The sequence below is a fragment of the Synchiropus splendidus genome, chromosome 7 (assembly GCF_027744825.2).
Source record: "Synchiropus splendidus isolate RoL2022-P1 chromosome 7, RoL_Sspl_1.0, whole genome shotgun sequence".
Taxonomy (NCBI): domain Eukaryota; kingdom Metazoa; phylum Chordata; class Actinopteri; order Syngnathiformes; family Callionymidae; genus Synchiropus; species Synchiropus splendidus.
This window is the reverse complement of record NC_071340.1, coordinates 6,999,636-7,016,107: the sequence shown is the minus strand read 5'-3', so window position 1 is coordinate 7,016,107 and position 16,472 is coordinate 6,999,636. Positions and strand designations below refer to the sequence as shown.

General features: G+C 42.7%; 1 protein-coding gene across 1 annotated transcript; it reads left to right on the top strand.

The window, feature by feature from the left end:
• The first annotated feature begins 9,194 nt into the window (after positions 1-9,194).
• LOC128762609 (corticotropin-releasing factor-binding protein-like) lies at positions 9,195-14,797 on the top strand. The gene is made up of 7 exons (XM_053870959.1): positions 9,195-9,281; positions 9,348-9,432; positions 9,929-10,086; positions 10,948-11,158; positions 12,435-12,589; positions 13,591-13,711; positions 14,001-14,797. Exons 1-7 carry the CDS (start codon positions 9,201-9,203, stop codon positions 14,153-14,155), a joined length of 966 nt encoding a protein of 321 aa, XP_053726934.1. The 5' UTR covers positions 9,195-9,200; the 3' UTR covers positions 14,156-14,797.
• The last annotated feature ends 1,675 nt before the right edge of the window (positions 14,798-16,472 follow it).

The window sequence follows — 16,472 nt, the reverse complement described above, 5'->3', positions numbered from 1 at the left end:
TTCTTACCCTTACTTGCTGACTTAAATACCATGAACTGCTGTTGCTATGTTCATATATGCATCTCATGTCATAGAGTAGTCTCCTGCCTGTGCTTGCTGAGACCTGTTTGAAAAAGGGGAGAAAAAAAACCCTTGACCATTGATCGTTTTTGGGTTTGGAGGTCATAGGAATGTCCTTTTTATTTGGTTGAATACAAATATGATATAAATATGATATCAAATATAAAAAGAATAAACCGTTTTAAAAACTATGAGGAAAAACAAAGGGAAAAAATGATCTGCATCATTATATCAGTGTACAGACACTTGTAATGCTAAAAGCCATGTACCAAATATGCAGTCATCCCAGTCGGCAAGTTAAACCATCAACCCTCACAATTCAGGTTTGGGCAGGGTACCCTACCTGAATAACCCGCCATAGTCTCTTCTATCCTCTTCATTTAAGCCATCCTGGAACTTCAATATTCTTTATCCATCGTTGGTTGGATGCACAATTCAGTAGCACTAACAACCCATAACACTGACAATAAGCCAACAAACGAAACCCGACTGCCAGAAAAGAAAACACAAACTGCCTGGCCTTATTTTGAGCGATCAGAAGTTGGACTCACATGCCACGTTTCTTTGCTAAATGCTCAATATCAGTGTGTGTTCTGTAAAAGAAAAGGAGGTAAAATGGTGGGGATATTAACTTGTGTGGACATGTGGCTTGCTCATTTCACCACCTCCCTCTCCACTGTGGTGTTAAACACACCCACCCACACACACACACACACACACACACGCTGACATCTGGGCGAGGAGGCTGCGAGAGCCTCTCATGATAACAACTCTGCATCTCAACAAGCAGCATCCATCTTCATCAGCACCAACATCTGCTCTGAGCCTCAGCCTTAAATCTCCCCCGCAGCCCTCTACCTTCCTCTCTCTTCCCTCCTCTCCTCTCATCTGCATCTGTCCATCTTCCACTAAATACCTCCGCGATTGCCCCTTTTTTTAATTTAAGACCCTCAGCTGAATGAGAAGTTGTTTTCGTTTCAAGCGTCTTTAAAATCAATATTTAATGATGATGTTATCAGTGCTTTTATGTGTAATTTAGCCTGGGTGTCAGTATGAATGAGACGCTGTCAGTTTTATGGCATCCAGCATTTATTTCCTGTTAATGGCTCATCCTGGTGGTACACGGCGGCGGGCCCAGAGGACGCCTGATGGATTTGTCTGCTCCCTCTCTCCTCTGCAGTCTGCATAAAACACCTCGTCTTCAAATGAATAAAACAGCAAAAGGCAGCAGACTAAATGTCACAAATATCAGACTTTGATTTGACATTTCTTGCTCCATAGGACTGAAGTGTGAGCGAGCTGCTTCTCATTGATTCCCACGGCCAACACCATCAGTCAAGTGTTTGCTTCGGCACCAGATTTTGACATTTTCCGCACAAGAAAAGCAATAATTATGACGGTTTTTCTCACTCGTTTTTCTCACAATAACAAGCCATTTTTAATCCAATTAGGAATGCTAACGTGAGAGGAATAATCCCGGGGCCTGGGGGACAGATGAGAGAATATGCAGGACATTTATCCCGACAGTCAATATTGGATTTCTCACTAAGCAGCTGTGGCTGTTCGCGCTGACATTCTCCACCTCTGCACAGCCATCCGTCCTGATTAAAGCAGCTTTTCTACTTTATCAACATTCATTACATGAGCCAGTCGTGCGCGGCCTCGCCAACCAGCGGCAGAAAACTTACATGCCGGGCTTTTTCCTGCTCTGATTTTTGCCAGAAGTAGCAGACTTGACCAACTTTTGGGGAATAATCAGGGAGACGGGTTCAGCGAGGTGAAAATGTGTGAACTACAAAAACAAATAAGCTCAATGTTTATCTGAACTTTATATCAGTAACTAATTTAATGTCTCAAGTCTTTTTCATTATTTATTGACTCTAGGTGCAGATGGCTAAAACTGGTTTTGAACACCACTTGTTCTTCACAGAAAAAAAGAATTTGACAATTACCATTTACTATTTCAACTGCGTGTCAAAGGTGCTTATTTTATTGATCATGGTTGATCATGTATAATGTTAAACAGAAGGGTCCAATTCAACCAGGTGTGCTACCAGAAGACCAAGCAGGATCAAAGCCATGGGCCGGGAGAATCTTGCACGGGCACCGGCACCATGAGTGTAACCAGTTATGACACAAAGGAACGTTCAAACTCAGGACTTCCCATTCAAGTCACCCAATATAGAATATCCAAGTCGGAAATTCCACCCCAAGAACGCAATCCAAGATGGCGAATGCAAACAGGAAGTAGAAGCTATGACATTCAGACAACGTAACTTGTGTTTCCTCTTCGTCAGGTGGGTTGTCTAGATGCAAATAAACCTCAGATTGATCTAGAAGTTGCTAATATCTGGACATAGAATGGAATAAGTTTTCATGGATTTTGCTAACTTGTCTTTCAACTTTGATAACTGCAACATGCTGAACTTGAACTTCACAGCTCCGTGGTAACTGGAAAACATCAGGATGGGCTTTAATTTCTGGAAAAACAATTTCAGCTAAATGAATCTCTTTTCTCTTTTTGATGTTTTGTGTTCCTAGGTTGTCCAGGGTTTGTGTTTGGAAGTGATGAGAACTCATTTAGCCAATTGAACTGGTCAGTCAGACAACCATACGTGCTGGAGAGAGGATTGCTGGGTAAGGTAAGAGTTTCCCTCGCTGAATGGTGGTTGGCATTGAGATCCAGCTCTGCATCTTTTTCACAGGTGAGAGATGGTAGAGTTGGAGATCTGCAGATGGTTTGGTTGAGTCTAGAGTCTCGTGGTGGTGACCATAGAGCTGAGCCAAAAGAGAGAGCTTTACATTTCCCTTCAAGAGCTTAGTCAAGAGCTTTGACTAGTTACTGGGGAAAAAAGAAAAACAATGCCAATACAACTGGCCAAATTCACTCAGCAAAGGATGCAAGACCAGGCCATCAGACACAGGCTCAAAGCACAACCTTATGCACCTGCTCAAGATAAACCAGTAGACTTGGACTGCCATGCAAGCAATAAATGTGCATGGGAGACACTCATGTGAAAAGGCTTGGTAGTATGACTGATAAATACCTGATAAATACTACGATGGACAGCAAATTTTAATATCAATATCGGGCGGAAAAACAAGGATATAATAGTTTGATTAGTCAAAAGTCAGATGTTTCATAATTCTGTCTTTAAGAAGTTAGTGTGACTCTTTAATGCTAAAAGAAAAATGATACATTTTAAGTCAATGGCATCATCAAGTTCAAATACTGTCTTGCAACAAAAACTATGAGAACACAACACAATGCCAAGGGCTAGAATGCGACCACTGGGGCTCAGATAAGTTCACCTAGTCTTCAAAGATGAGGTCAAACATATTTAATATCTTGATTTGACTACACAATTCTTCCATCACATCCAGTGGCGCTCCAACCACTCTTCTAGGAAACAGCTGGCTCAACACTGCCATCGTGCGGATGATCATCGCCACGTGCAAAAAATAAAAAAAATCTCTATTTATTATACCATTTAATAATTTATTATATAGTAAATCTAGACAGATGGTCAATAGATTCTATCTGGTGTCCGGGTGGTTTCACCAAATTATTCAACTCCGCTGAGACTCCAACAATTATTGTGCCTTCAAAAGGGCCAGAATCAAACCCAGAAGCTGCGGCAGCGCTGAGCTGCTCTCAGTCAATACATTTATGCACCGCACTGAATCTTTGTCGTTCAGGCCATCGATTATTCCTGCTCATCAATAGGGCTCCAGAAAGCTGGCCAGACTTCAGAGGACGGTGAAGGATGAGGGAACACTTTTTTACAGTACAAGTACATCTTACACAACTGAGAAGAAAATCTGTTTGGACTTCTCTGTGGATGGACTACACAGTTTGTGAAGGCCTTGTTATTCCACTCATACTAATGATAAATAAAAGATTGAAGTGTCTGAAACATCGAGAAAGACAGAAAAAAGCTGGCCAGATGCGGCCATTTGACTGGCTGTAAGGTCAATAAGAACCTTTTGAAAGCTTTCAATACACTTTAAATGTTTCATATTGTTTCAAACTACATTTGTTGAACATCAATAAATGCTGAAAACTGATGGTGGGAAAAGTTTCATTTAACCTTTGGTGAAGATTGTTGACTCTCTCTGTTGAATCCACCCTGACTTCAGAACTAATCTGAGCGAGTGTGGTAGCACAAACACACACACACACACACACACACACACACACACACACACACACACACACACACACACACACACACACACACACGCACACGCACACGCACACACACACACACACGTTTGTTTTGCTATTTTTGTGAGGGTCTCTCATTGACATGATGCCTTCCCCAGGCACTTGCCCTAAACCTAACCATCCTAAACAAACTTGCAAGCAGTTGGAGCTCACAAGTATGGCAAGACATGCACACCCAGCTTTGTGGGGACATTTCATTTGCTTGCATGCTTTCCCCAGCCCCTCGGCCTAAACCGAACCATCCAAAACAAATGGCTAACCTTATCCTGGGCCTAGAAACAAACTTAAAATGAATTATAATGTTGAAGCTATTTTGAAGTTTCAATCCTTTAAACTGAGACTTAACCTCATGGGGACCGGCAAAAGGTCCCCACAAATAGCCCCAAATAGCAAAAGGTCCCCAGAAGGAGGTGTGCTTCCAAGAATTGGTCCCCAGAAGTAGCTCTATACGAGTTCACACACACACACACACTGGCGTCAGGTGGGAGTTGACCAAACTCCCCCCGTAGTTCTGGGCTTGAAGGTAATTAAAAGAAGAGTGTGTTATCCATCGCTCCTCATTAAAGAATTTGAATTAACCATGTTTGGGGGCAGAGGAGCAGAGAGGAGGAGGACGTGGAGAAAATCCATGTGGGCTTTCGAGTCATCTCTCTCTGTCAAGTCGCTCCAAACTGGGAGGGTCGCCTCATTACTGCCCCCTCAGGAGATGAATGGGTGGGTCAGTCGGACTGCTGTGTTGGCTCAGACCGCGGTGCGTTTGCGGGGTGTGTTTCTGCTTCCGTACACATGCACAGTGATATCATGACCACGAGCACTTCAGTATCAAGCTCAGCCTTCTGCTGCCCACACTGAAAAGCGAGGACAGCAGCTGTGATGTCCAGTGTTACTGAGGCACAGGCGTATCAAAAGTTGACTTCCTCCCTCGCCACTCTGTGCCTCTCTCTGATAGACACTGACCACTACAGAGCGCTGTGTCCCTTCAAAAGCCTCAGACTGAGGCCTGAAACACTGGCACTATGCTTCACTCTTGAAGCAGGTGCACTGATCACACTTGCATGCTGGGATTGCAGTGTGAGATTAAAGCGCTAATGTCTGCAAATCTTGCCTGATGATCAGATGAAATGGTGCCACAGAGGGCGTCCAATATCACTTAACTGATAGTCTTTGTGAGCCGTGAGAAAAGTGTGATGAGCACACGCAGTTCTGTCCAAGCCTTAAAGGCCCACTCACTTATTTAGTATTTAATGATACATCTACACAGTAACTGAATTATGGTATTTCTTGACCAGATCTTAGTCTCAACCTTGCGATGATGTGCCTTAGTACACTTTTAGACTTTTTAGCATGCATTTAGATTATATTTTTTTATAAATGTTTACATATTTTACCGATGACTAAACCTTTGCCCTGCTTTCAATATGCATCTTTCAGCAGAGAACCACTCTGTGCTGCTTGTGGACTGTCACGGCGAATGGACTCACCATTATGAGTCGCAATTTTGGTGCTTCATGGATTAACCTGTCTCATACATCCTCCTGGGTCACACCTATTCTCTTCATGTCCTTCTTTATCACGCCTCTTGAACCCCAATGGTTGCTGTCTTTGCTTTCTTTTTTAAGATGGTGCATCCATTACAAGCATTTTTCACCCGACATGTTACCTCCTACAGCCCTCACCTTTGTCTCAATGGCCTCATACATGTTCTGCACGACCCTCACATACTGCTCAGATTTAGCTGACTTCCTCATACAGCACCACACAGGCTTTCTCCAGATCCACACAGACACAGTGCCACTCCTTCTGACCTTCTCTGTACTCCGAGCAGACAAGGGATCTGTGGTGCTCTTTCTCGGTATGGTGTGACCGATCAATTTGATCCCTGTACAGTCGCTAGAGTCATAATCTTTTGTTCTTAAAGATTAGCACCAGAAAGCTCAGTAATCGTTGTCCTCAAATGCGATGTGGCAGATTCCCCTCACCACTTCTACTACTTTTCCAATCCTCTCATATTTCTTCCACACCATCCAGAGGCTTTGGTTTTGGGACTGAGGTAAAGATTGTCTGGTTAGGTTAATATAATATAATATAATATAATATAATATAATATAATATAATATAATATAATATAATATAATATAATATAATATAATATAATATAATATAATATAATATAATATAATTACACAGAACTGCAATCGCCTGCTCAGAGCGACGGATTCACACAAGATCCACTAGATGTTGCTGTTGTTCAGTAAGTACATAGCAACCCGACGACCTAAACCACAGTGAACACTCCTCATTGTGAGTCAGGAGACTTATAATACGTTCTTGAACTTTCATTGATTAATATCTGCTTGACGTGAGTTTGTCATGAATTATAAAAGGTAAAATGATGGATTTTATTTGGGAAATAGCCTTTTAAAACAACCAAAACATTTGTTTAGATGACTGTGCTAATGTTAGTTAGAGTCAGTTAGAGCTGCTTGTTTCAACACATTTGCATCTTGACTTCAGAGTTTAACAGGTCAGTGAAGGGCCATTCTGTTAAAATATCATAATAAATGAACAAACAGAAACATTCATAGCAGTAGTAGTCGCACGCATGCCCGACTTGACCATGTGTTCAGCAGAAATATTTTCAGATTTGAGCTCCAATTCATAATCTCATTAGACTCAGCTACTGTATTTTGCAGCTGACTGAGCCCAACACACCTGAAAAAGCACATTTAAACTCAAATCCCAAGAATCTTCATCAGATGCTGGTGTTATACTTAACTATGCTCTTGTCCCCCAAACGAATTGGAGACATAAGTGGAATGAAAAGGCAGGTGCTCACAGCTTTATTAAAAGCTTAATGATGAAAATAGGAATTTCACATCCGATTACGCACCTGTGGGAGGCGTGCTCACCGAATAGGAACTTTGAGAGTGGGTCATGGATTCAGACATAGGACGCTTGGATAGACAGATTAGAGACATTCATTCATATTTTGCGATTGCTATTTTGTGGGTTAGACAACAAGATCAAAGACCTGAATTTATGAAGTGGGACACACGTTCACTCATTGGAGACACAGATTATTGAAACTGAGACCTGATACTGTAGATTGCAATGGTGGATTTATGGAATACAAACATGGATAAACGTATTGGAGACAAGGGCTCCCATCATGAAGATGTGGATTTGCTCTTGAGAGTCATGGATTTATTTCTGTGGAGGCAGGATTGACATATGTGAACCCTACCATGAGTAGACTGGCGCATTTTAAGGATTCAATGAATTGGAAGATCGGGACATGCAAGGTAGAGGTCGGTGTTCACACCTTTACGATATGGATCCACAAATTCTAAACATGATTTGTGCAATGGAGACAAGGATTACAAGGGCATATTTCATGAGAAATTTGAGACAATATTTGTGTTCATATTTCATATCCAGTTTGAGGCGGTGTGATGAGGTCCCATAAACTGAGGGGGTGGTCTTGAACTTTTGACGAAGACTATAGCAGAGGACACAGCACAATCACACACTGTCTAGTTTTGTGCTAGCATTTTCCTTTCTGTCATGAGCATTAGCGCATCATGCATTATCCTCCTATTAATTGTGGCGTCCTTTCGACACAAAGTCTGCGACTAGAAGACCAGTGATTAAAGACTCTGCTTAAATTAACTCTTCTTGAATAGGTCATGAGGGTTGTGTTGATGTTGCTCCACATATTGTTCATCGTCTTCAAGACTGTGTTGCTGTGTCTCCCATGTGTGACGTCAGCAGCCTTCATCACTGCAGAAAATGTCAACTATCATTAGAGGGAGATAAATGTCGGCCATGATTTGGTGCAGCCACGCTGGATAATGTGTGAGGATGGTATCCACCCCGACAGCGCCATCATCACGCCGTACACACTAGTTTGACCTTTGAAGCATTACTTTGCCAAACTGATGTTGGAAGTGGACAGGAATGAGTTGAGGAAACATTCACCATCATCATCAGTTTAAAGGGTCAGTCAGTGACGTGAGTGGAGTTCTCTGGGAGGCTGAGATTCAGGAACAATTCATTGGAAATATATTATACCAATGAGGAAATAATACTAATAATAATTGTTATTGTAATTATAATTGTGTCTTCCCCGGAACAATATGGTGATTGCAGTCTCTGTGATCACCACTAGATGTCTCTGGACTGGTGATCCAAATCTCGAATTTATTCAGAACTTTAATTGAAAAAAAAATAAAAATAAAAATAAAAAACAATAAGACAGCACCCGCAGTGACACAAAACCTGTTCTGTTTTATGGTTTCCTTTTTTATCGAAAAGAAAATGTCTCTGAAAAATACAGCGATACGAAAACCATAAATAAATAAACTCAATAATAAATGTTTAAACTGGGATTGCGTGATCCTGTCATCTTGTTTATTCTATAACAAAATTCTGGAAACTTTCTCCAGGAAATTGCTAACTCTGTCTTTCAAGCATGACACTCTTCTCTTCCTTTTTCCACTCACAGAGGTGGCTACAATGAGACCTTCTGAAACCAGAGTGCACCACTCTAGTCAGCCCCAACACCTGACTAAAGGGCCTTGGAAACTCTCTCTAGATAGGAAAACAAACATATTTTTTACTTCTTGGTTTACTTCATGTTGATATGCTGACAAAGTGAGCACTGCTAAAATGGATGAATCTTTGAATTAATTTGTTCTTTCCTTATCTCCTTAAAAGTAGAAGGGTTTATTTCTTTGGTCTGCTGGTGTTATTATTGTTACAAGAAAAGGGAAGAGCTTCTTTGTGACTGCTATCACACTGTAACAAACAGGGTGCACGCATGAGTAACATGGAGTGGATCTCCGTCTCCGCAGCTATAAAAGCAGCCACCTCAGAGGAGGCTCAGTTCTCCTCCTCTGCTCCCAGAGTCAGGATGTCTGCGCCTCTGCGAGCCCTGCTGCTCCTCTTCCTGCTTTCCCTCTCATCCAGGAGCATCGTCAGCCGCTACATCGACGTAAGACACCCCTTGATCACCCAAAAGTTCTGCAGTCACCTGTGATGACTTTCCATCCTGTTTCAGGACAGCGACTTCTCCGATGGACTATTGTCTCTTATCTCTATGGAGAAAAGAGAGGCGGAGGATTTTGTTTTCCAAAGACCTCTCAGTAAGTGCAGCAGGCTATTTGGCATTCATTTGAATTTGACTTGAGTATGTCTTCTCTATGTGTCTGGCTACTACTAATCCTCATGACAAGTATTCCCAGGTTGACTATGATACCACAGTGATGTACACAACATTCCTAAGATGAGACCTCTTACTTTATTGGATTTGCATCTTTGTCTTATATTTCACGTCATGGAGTTCAAAGCTGAGTAACTTGTGTGTATTGTTTACTTACTACTACACTAGATACATGCAAATATATTGACTCAACAATAAATACAAAGTTTTCACTTCATTCACAGGGTCATCATATCTTCTAAATAAGTTTGTTTTGAGAGTTCACATTAAAATTAATGCTTGTGACTTGACATTTTCTTTTAAATCAGCCAACCAAAGAATCTATTATCTTGGAACAAATAATCTGCTTTTCAGTCTGTTTGGCTTAAGCCTTCTTTGCCCTGCAAAGCGATGATGCATTATTTATCTGATCTTCTCAGGGTGCTTGGACATGCTAGCCACCGAAGGCTCCTTCACCTTCAAAGCCTCCCGACCGCAGCCCGCCTGCGCCACCTTCATCATCGCCGAGCCCAGTGAGGTCATCAGTCTGGAGCTCTCTGACGTCAGCATCGACTGCGAGGAGGGCGACTTCATCAAGGTTGGCTTCACTGATTAAGAACCTCCACGCACTCACCCACACACTCTCACTCCACCAACTACAGAGCAGAAACGGGTGGAACCTCTGTCTATTTCATCCTCCTCTGTTTGATTTAAATATTGCCAAGCGGGTTAAGATCAGAGATTGAGGGCCAAACAGCAAACTAAATCCACTGTTCTACTTGGTCACATCACCCTGAGCGTGAGTGGGATCAAAAGCCTTTGGTGGTGGAGCCAAGCCTGAGTCAGACTCAGATGCCCTTTTAGTTCATTTGGGGCCGATCTGTGTACTCAGCAGTAAAGAGGGAGACAAGGGGCAACACGCTCCTGTGAACCCTGAAGTGAATAGAGCATTTAGATCAGTCCAAAAATGGTGTTTCAGGTTTGGACAGAGGTCTTTTTGGGAACTGCCGAATGCGGCCGGAGATATTGACGTGCAAATATATCTATAGCCAAGAGGGGTCCACCTGAGGCGAAGCCCCTGGAACTATTCTCAAGCGTTAAAACATGGCCGTGTTTCCAGCCAGTTCTCCCCCATGTCTGTGTTATTGTCTGAAATATGTTTTATATGTACAGCAGTAACTCGCATAATAAATAAGTGCCGGGTGGAGTGAAGCCTCAGGATGAAACCAGATGTTAACTATCGCTTTCCAACAAATTTTCCGTGACGTCACCACTGGTGTCAGGTTTACAAGAATCTTTCAACACTGTCAGTGAGGCAGGATTCAAACAGATGTGAGCATCGCTGTGTGTCCTCGTTTTTCCAAATGCAATTTAAGTGTTCTCCTTCACTGTGGAACCATGGAACGAGAGTCTCTCTTCACACCTGAATATTACAGTCAGATTTTGGTGTTTTTCACAGATGTTTGACGGCTGGGTACTAAAGGGTGAGAAGTTCCCCAGCAGCCAGGACCACCCGCTCCCGCTGCACCAGCGCTACACCGACTACTGTTCCTCCTCCGCGGCCGGCTCATCCAGCCGCTCCTCGCAGAACGTAGCCATGATCTTTTTCCGCATCCAGAGTCCTGACAGTGGCTTCACCCTCGCCGTGCGAAAGCTGCACAATCCCTTCCGTGAGTGGAGATATTGAATATCCAGTCACAAAGCGGGGGCCAAGGTCATGCATCCATGTGATTCATGGTCAGATGTCTGATCTGTGCTCAGATGAGCATCACTCAAGGCCGGGAGCGACAAGCCCAGGCAGACTGTGAGAGATGCACCTGCTTGTTTTCCAGCCGCTTCACAGAAACAGTGTCTCAAGTAACAGCATGACCATGGCAGGGAGACAAAGCAGCCTCTTCCCTCACCTGGGTTGGCTGGCTGATTAGGGACGCTCAGTTGAACTGACATCTCAGAGACGGCTCTGAAATCACCCAGAATACAACAGAGGCTTCTCTCATAACAGTACAGCACTGGGCTGCTCATTTGAAAGTCTTGAAAGCCACGTGCTTAATAAGGTTGACCTGTTAACCGATAACTAAATAGTTTACTTCACCATGTTTTTACCTTTACTACAGTAGTTTAATCACGCTGTTGTCCACCCTCTGCGTTACAAATTACTTCAGTCAGTATTGTTTTTGAGGCATCTTCTGACTCAGCCACAAGCCATTGCTGTGGTTTCCTGGGGTCACTGGCTGTTTTTTACAACAGACACTTTCCTCCAGACCCAGTCTGACCAGACCCTGTCCTGTGTTCAAGTAGCTCCATCTTGATGTTTATATTCTGCAGCCTCCTCTGTGCGGTGGTTAGACCCAGTGTCCCGAAAGCCTTGCTTTCTACCCACTTCCATCGGCATGCACCTTGTTCTCCATCTGTTCCTCCACCAGCTCCAGGCACCTCACCTCTCTAGACGCTTCAAGTTTCCTTAACTCGCGACCTTTTATTATTGTCGCAGTGAAATATTTTAAAAGTAAATTTGACCTGATGGCAGGACTGCTGTAATTGTTCTTCAAAAAAACAAAACAACAAATGATCACATCCATGGCTTTGTGTGTGTTTCACATGGGCCTCCAGGCTCATTTATATTTCCATATAAATGAGATAATTCGCCTTTGATTGGCATGAAGCTCCCTGTTTGTGAAAACAAACACCGGCAGCGCGTGAGCGAACCGCTCCGAATCCTGCCGCCGCCTATTTACTCTTCCATTTTGTAAGCAATTTATATTCCATTATTTTCTTATCTGTGTGATCAGAAGTGAGATTGGATTTCCATGCTGGGCTCTAATTGTGTCCCCCTGCCTCAGTCTGCTTTGATCATGTCCAATTTGTTGCATGAGATCTCATTAATGACTTTCTCTGCTGATGAGGAACTGTTCTTTTCCAACCCTCTGTGTGTGTGTGTGTGTGCAGCTTGTAACATCATGTCACAGAGTCCAGAAGGCAGTTTCACCATGGTAATGCCGTATCAGCGCAGGAACTGCAGCTTCTCCATCATCTATCCGGTGGAGATCCGGATGACAGAACTCAGCCTGGGGCAGGCCCGCAGCAACGAGCTGAGCCTACAAGTAAGACGCACACATATGCACCAACATGTTCACTGAAACACCAGCAGTGTTGGTGGTGAGTCACGCCTTGAGAAAACCTTTCTTCAGTCAGACATATTCCCTCTGCTCTCTGACTGAGGGGCAGCAGGTACATGAGTTGTCCTTAGCAGTTCTCAATGTTTCTCTAGCGGGAAAACCAAAACAGATCATACAGTTGACATAAAGTCTGACTGAAATATTTGGACCTGAAGCAAAGAGGTTTCATTTTAATCTCATGTTCCGAAGCGGTGAAGTCTGTCCCACTTTTGATCGACTCCAGATATCACAGCGTCATAACTTGAAGAAATGCCCAGGAATCTGCCTTGGATAGTGTCAGCTCAGAGCAGAGCTGCGGCTTGATGACACGGCTGCAGCTGAGGTTGTCTTCTTTTAAGGCCATCATCTGGTTGCATTTCCAAGAACTTCTCACATCAAGTCCAGCTGGAAAAGGCATTGGTGAAGTTAGCTTGTAAATAGATCTCATGAAATATTCTGCGACCTAGCAACGTGAGTGCTTCAGAAATCAACACTGTCCTGCTAGGGCCCATATATAATACACGTTTTCTGGACACTGAGCCCACATTTTGAGAATGAATCTAGCGCACATGCAAAATAAAGTCTCCAGCTTCATGTGAGATGGAAATGATACCCATATTTGTAAATTATTATTGACGTTGTGAATAATAACTACCCACCAACAAGGTGATTCTTCTTTGCAAAACAACAACGTTCCTTCCAAAGTTTTGTTATTACTCCTAAGTAGTTCCTATCTCAAATTGCAAAAAAGCAAAACTCCAAAAAGTTTGGGTCTTAAGAGGTCTAAGATGCAGCAAAAACTTCAGGTTTCACAACAAATTTATAGACATTTCTGGCATGGAAACGAATGAAGCGTCTAAACAGCGAGGGGTTTAAGACTTGTGTTAAAGATCCAGCTCCTCTTTCTTTTGCATCTTTTTAACCTCTGACTGGTGTGTGATCCGCAGCAGCGCTTGAGGTTGGGTTGTTCCGGTTCGGGTGACTACGTGGAGCTGCTGGGAGGAAATGGGGTCGACACTTCTACCATGTTTCCAGTCGCTGATTTGTGTTTCTCTACCGGAGGCCTCGGTGAGTTTGAGGGACACAGTTTTCTATCTAATGTATTTATGTCCATGAGCATCGATCGCTGCAGGAGTCAGGGTGATGTCATCAACCTCCATCATGGAAGTGCTCGGTGAAGCATGCAGGGTTGTTGGTATAAGTTATTGCCGCTAAGCTCGCAGGGTATGACCGACATACCCTGCGGTGGGGCTTAAGAAAATGTGTGGTCATCTTTTCACTGGCTGTTAAAGCCTCTGTTTTCAATAACAGCGGATCATGATACAACAAAAACAAGTCTGATTTCTCCTGGTTCCAGCACGCATGAAGATCAGCTGCGATAACTCAGTGGTGCGTTTGGTGTCCAGTGGAACTTTTATCAACCGTGTCTCCTTCCAATACCGTCTACTGGACCGCAGTGAGATGCCGCGCAACCCAGAGAACAGTCTGGACAACCTCTGCTCCATGTACTGAGACCTTATGGAACAGCAAACGGCCCCTTTCTTTTAAAACACACATTTGCTTTGCAGTGGCAGAATCGAGCTGCAACCTCAACAGACGGTAACCTTCAGTGAAATACCATTATCAATTAGACGGCAAATGATATTTCTGCATCCATGAATGACCCTGTAAACACAGTTATGCTTGACACACATGAACACACACTCGCACACTGGAGTGGACGTGAAGGTGACTCACACTCATTAAGAGGCTCTTTGTGTCCATGCAGTCAAAATGACCCTCTTCCTCATATATCGCTTCTTCAGGTAACAACAACAACACATTTTTTTGTTTCGTTTTCATGGTTTTTTTTTTTTTCTCAAACCATGTTGTTTTTCTTAATGGAGTATTTATTTGTAAAATATTTTATGGAATGTGACGTTGTTTGTGTTGATTTTTACATGAGTGTTGTGTCATACCTTTTCTTAAAACTGAAAAAAAACAAACGAATAAATATGAGTGGCATGATAAAGCACATGCAGGCTGTTCTCATCTGATTTGCTGACCTTTCTTTTCGTCAGAGATCCCTGAGGAGAAGCACTGACTCTTCTCAGTGTGATGCTCTCACTAACCTGCTCCTCTTCTCTTACAATTCTAAAGATAACTTTGTCTGAACGTAGCCTTCATCCCCTGTTGTTTTTGAAAAAAACTATTATATATAGCAGCAGCTATGTAGCAGCTATATTAGATCATTTATTATTACTGATTATATTTTTTATTAAACATATCAGTGTGCTTAGATATCTAGATATCGCTTATGAATACATTTTAACATAATTATATTATATTATTCCTCCGATTTCTGTTCACTCTAACTCGAACTCTCACTTCAGTTATTAATATTCTACCCATTTTGCCCGTCATATGAATATGTACTGGAGTGAGCACAGCATATGTTAAGAGTTTTTTTGTTTCATTTTTCACTATGAAGTGTTACGAACTTAATTGGTGAGCACTTCAGAGATAAATGAAGAGATTAGGCCTCCAGCTCAACTTAGGTGCTTCACAGCCAGCTACTGTACCTAACCTCCTGTTGCTTCGATGAAGGAATTTGAGGCTCCAGTAAGAGTCGTGCTCAAACACTGCCAACTGATAAGTGAAGTCATCTGGAAGTTCTAAGGAGGCTCAATGAATACCGTGACCGTGTATAGCTTGTCCCACCTACTGGCTATAGTAAATAACTTTTGTCTCTCCATTGACTGCGTTCATTTTTTTTTTTTTTAACTTACTGTGGTTCCCATGAGTCGGAAATAGATGGGTGTGACTTAGGCTCCCCACCAATAATGTACCTGTGCACGAAGGACGAAGCGGTGGAGGCTCCCTTGTAGGAGGCAGTGGTTGGTAATATATGTCGCGACTGGAGGACGGAGAATTTCCACCATTGTTACGTCTTCTTCATGTCTCATCAGAGCTACGTAAACACTGCCCCCACGGTTTCCAGTGGTTCTACCTAGTTTGACTCATGTCCATAAGCATTGAGGAAATGTGCAGAAATACAGGCGAAACAAACACAGAGCAGAAGGCTCCTTCTGTATCTGGATCTGTACGTAACATCGAGCATGAATGGGCCTTAAAACTCCATTTATTCCACATTTTGCTGATGGAATGCGAGGCTTTTAAGAAATGATGGGCTTGTAACCCTGAAATTCCTTCACCAGATAAGACAAATGCAGTCAATGTGTGAGTGCTTCTAGTAACTATGTGATACGCTCATCCACAGTTGATTCACAGACCTCAAGATCAGCCTTTTATTTTTTTTTTTATTTTCATGGATGCTGTTCAGCTCAGCTCAGCTTGAGTGGGAGTCAAGCACAACCACAAAGCAATGGCATCAAGTTGCCTTTCAAAAATCTATGTTTCCCCAGGTAATTCTATTTACAATTAATTTTTGAAACTTGACTCATGATATCACAACAAGGCCTTGTTAGTTGCTAAGTTGTCCAACTTGTGAAGCATATAGCTTAAACCAGTGATTCTTAACCATATTTCAGGGACCCGTGGATGGGCCGCGAGCGCCTCCTTGAGGGCCGCTCTGGGTCTTGAGGGCCGCAAGACTCTCAGTTTGAATACATGAGCCACGTATGGTGGCAGTAGTGTGTCACTGAATTGCAAAACTGCAAATCTGTCATAGTTACTACTATAGAGAAGTTATTGAAAAGAAAAAAATATAAAGAAAGTGGTTCCGCTGACCCCAACAGTAAAGCACATGTTGAAGCAGGTTCAGAATTTTATTCAGTTTTTCCACATTTCTCAACAGTTTGCTTTTTTTTAATTTTTTCATTATTATGAC

Coding starts and splice junctions, on each gene's coding strand:
- LOC128762609 (XM_053870959.1), top strand. CDS start 9,201: ATGTCTGCGCCTCTGCGAGCCCTGCTGCTCCTCTTCCTGCTTTCCCTC. Junction 11,159..12,434: donor AAAGCTGCACAATCCCTTCC/GTGAGTGGAGAT, acceptor GTGTGTGTGCAG/CTTGTAACATCATGTCACAG. Junction 12,590..13,590: donor GCAACGAGCTGAGCCTACAA/GTAAGACGCACA, acceptor TGTGATCCGCAG/CAGCGCTTGAGGTTGGGTTG.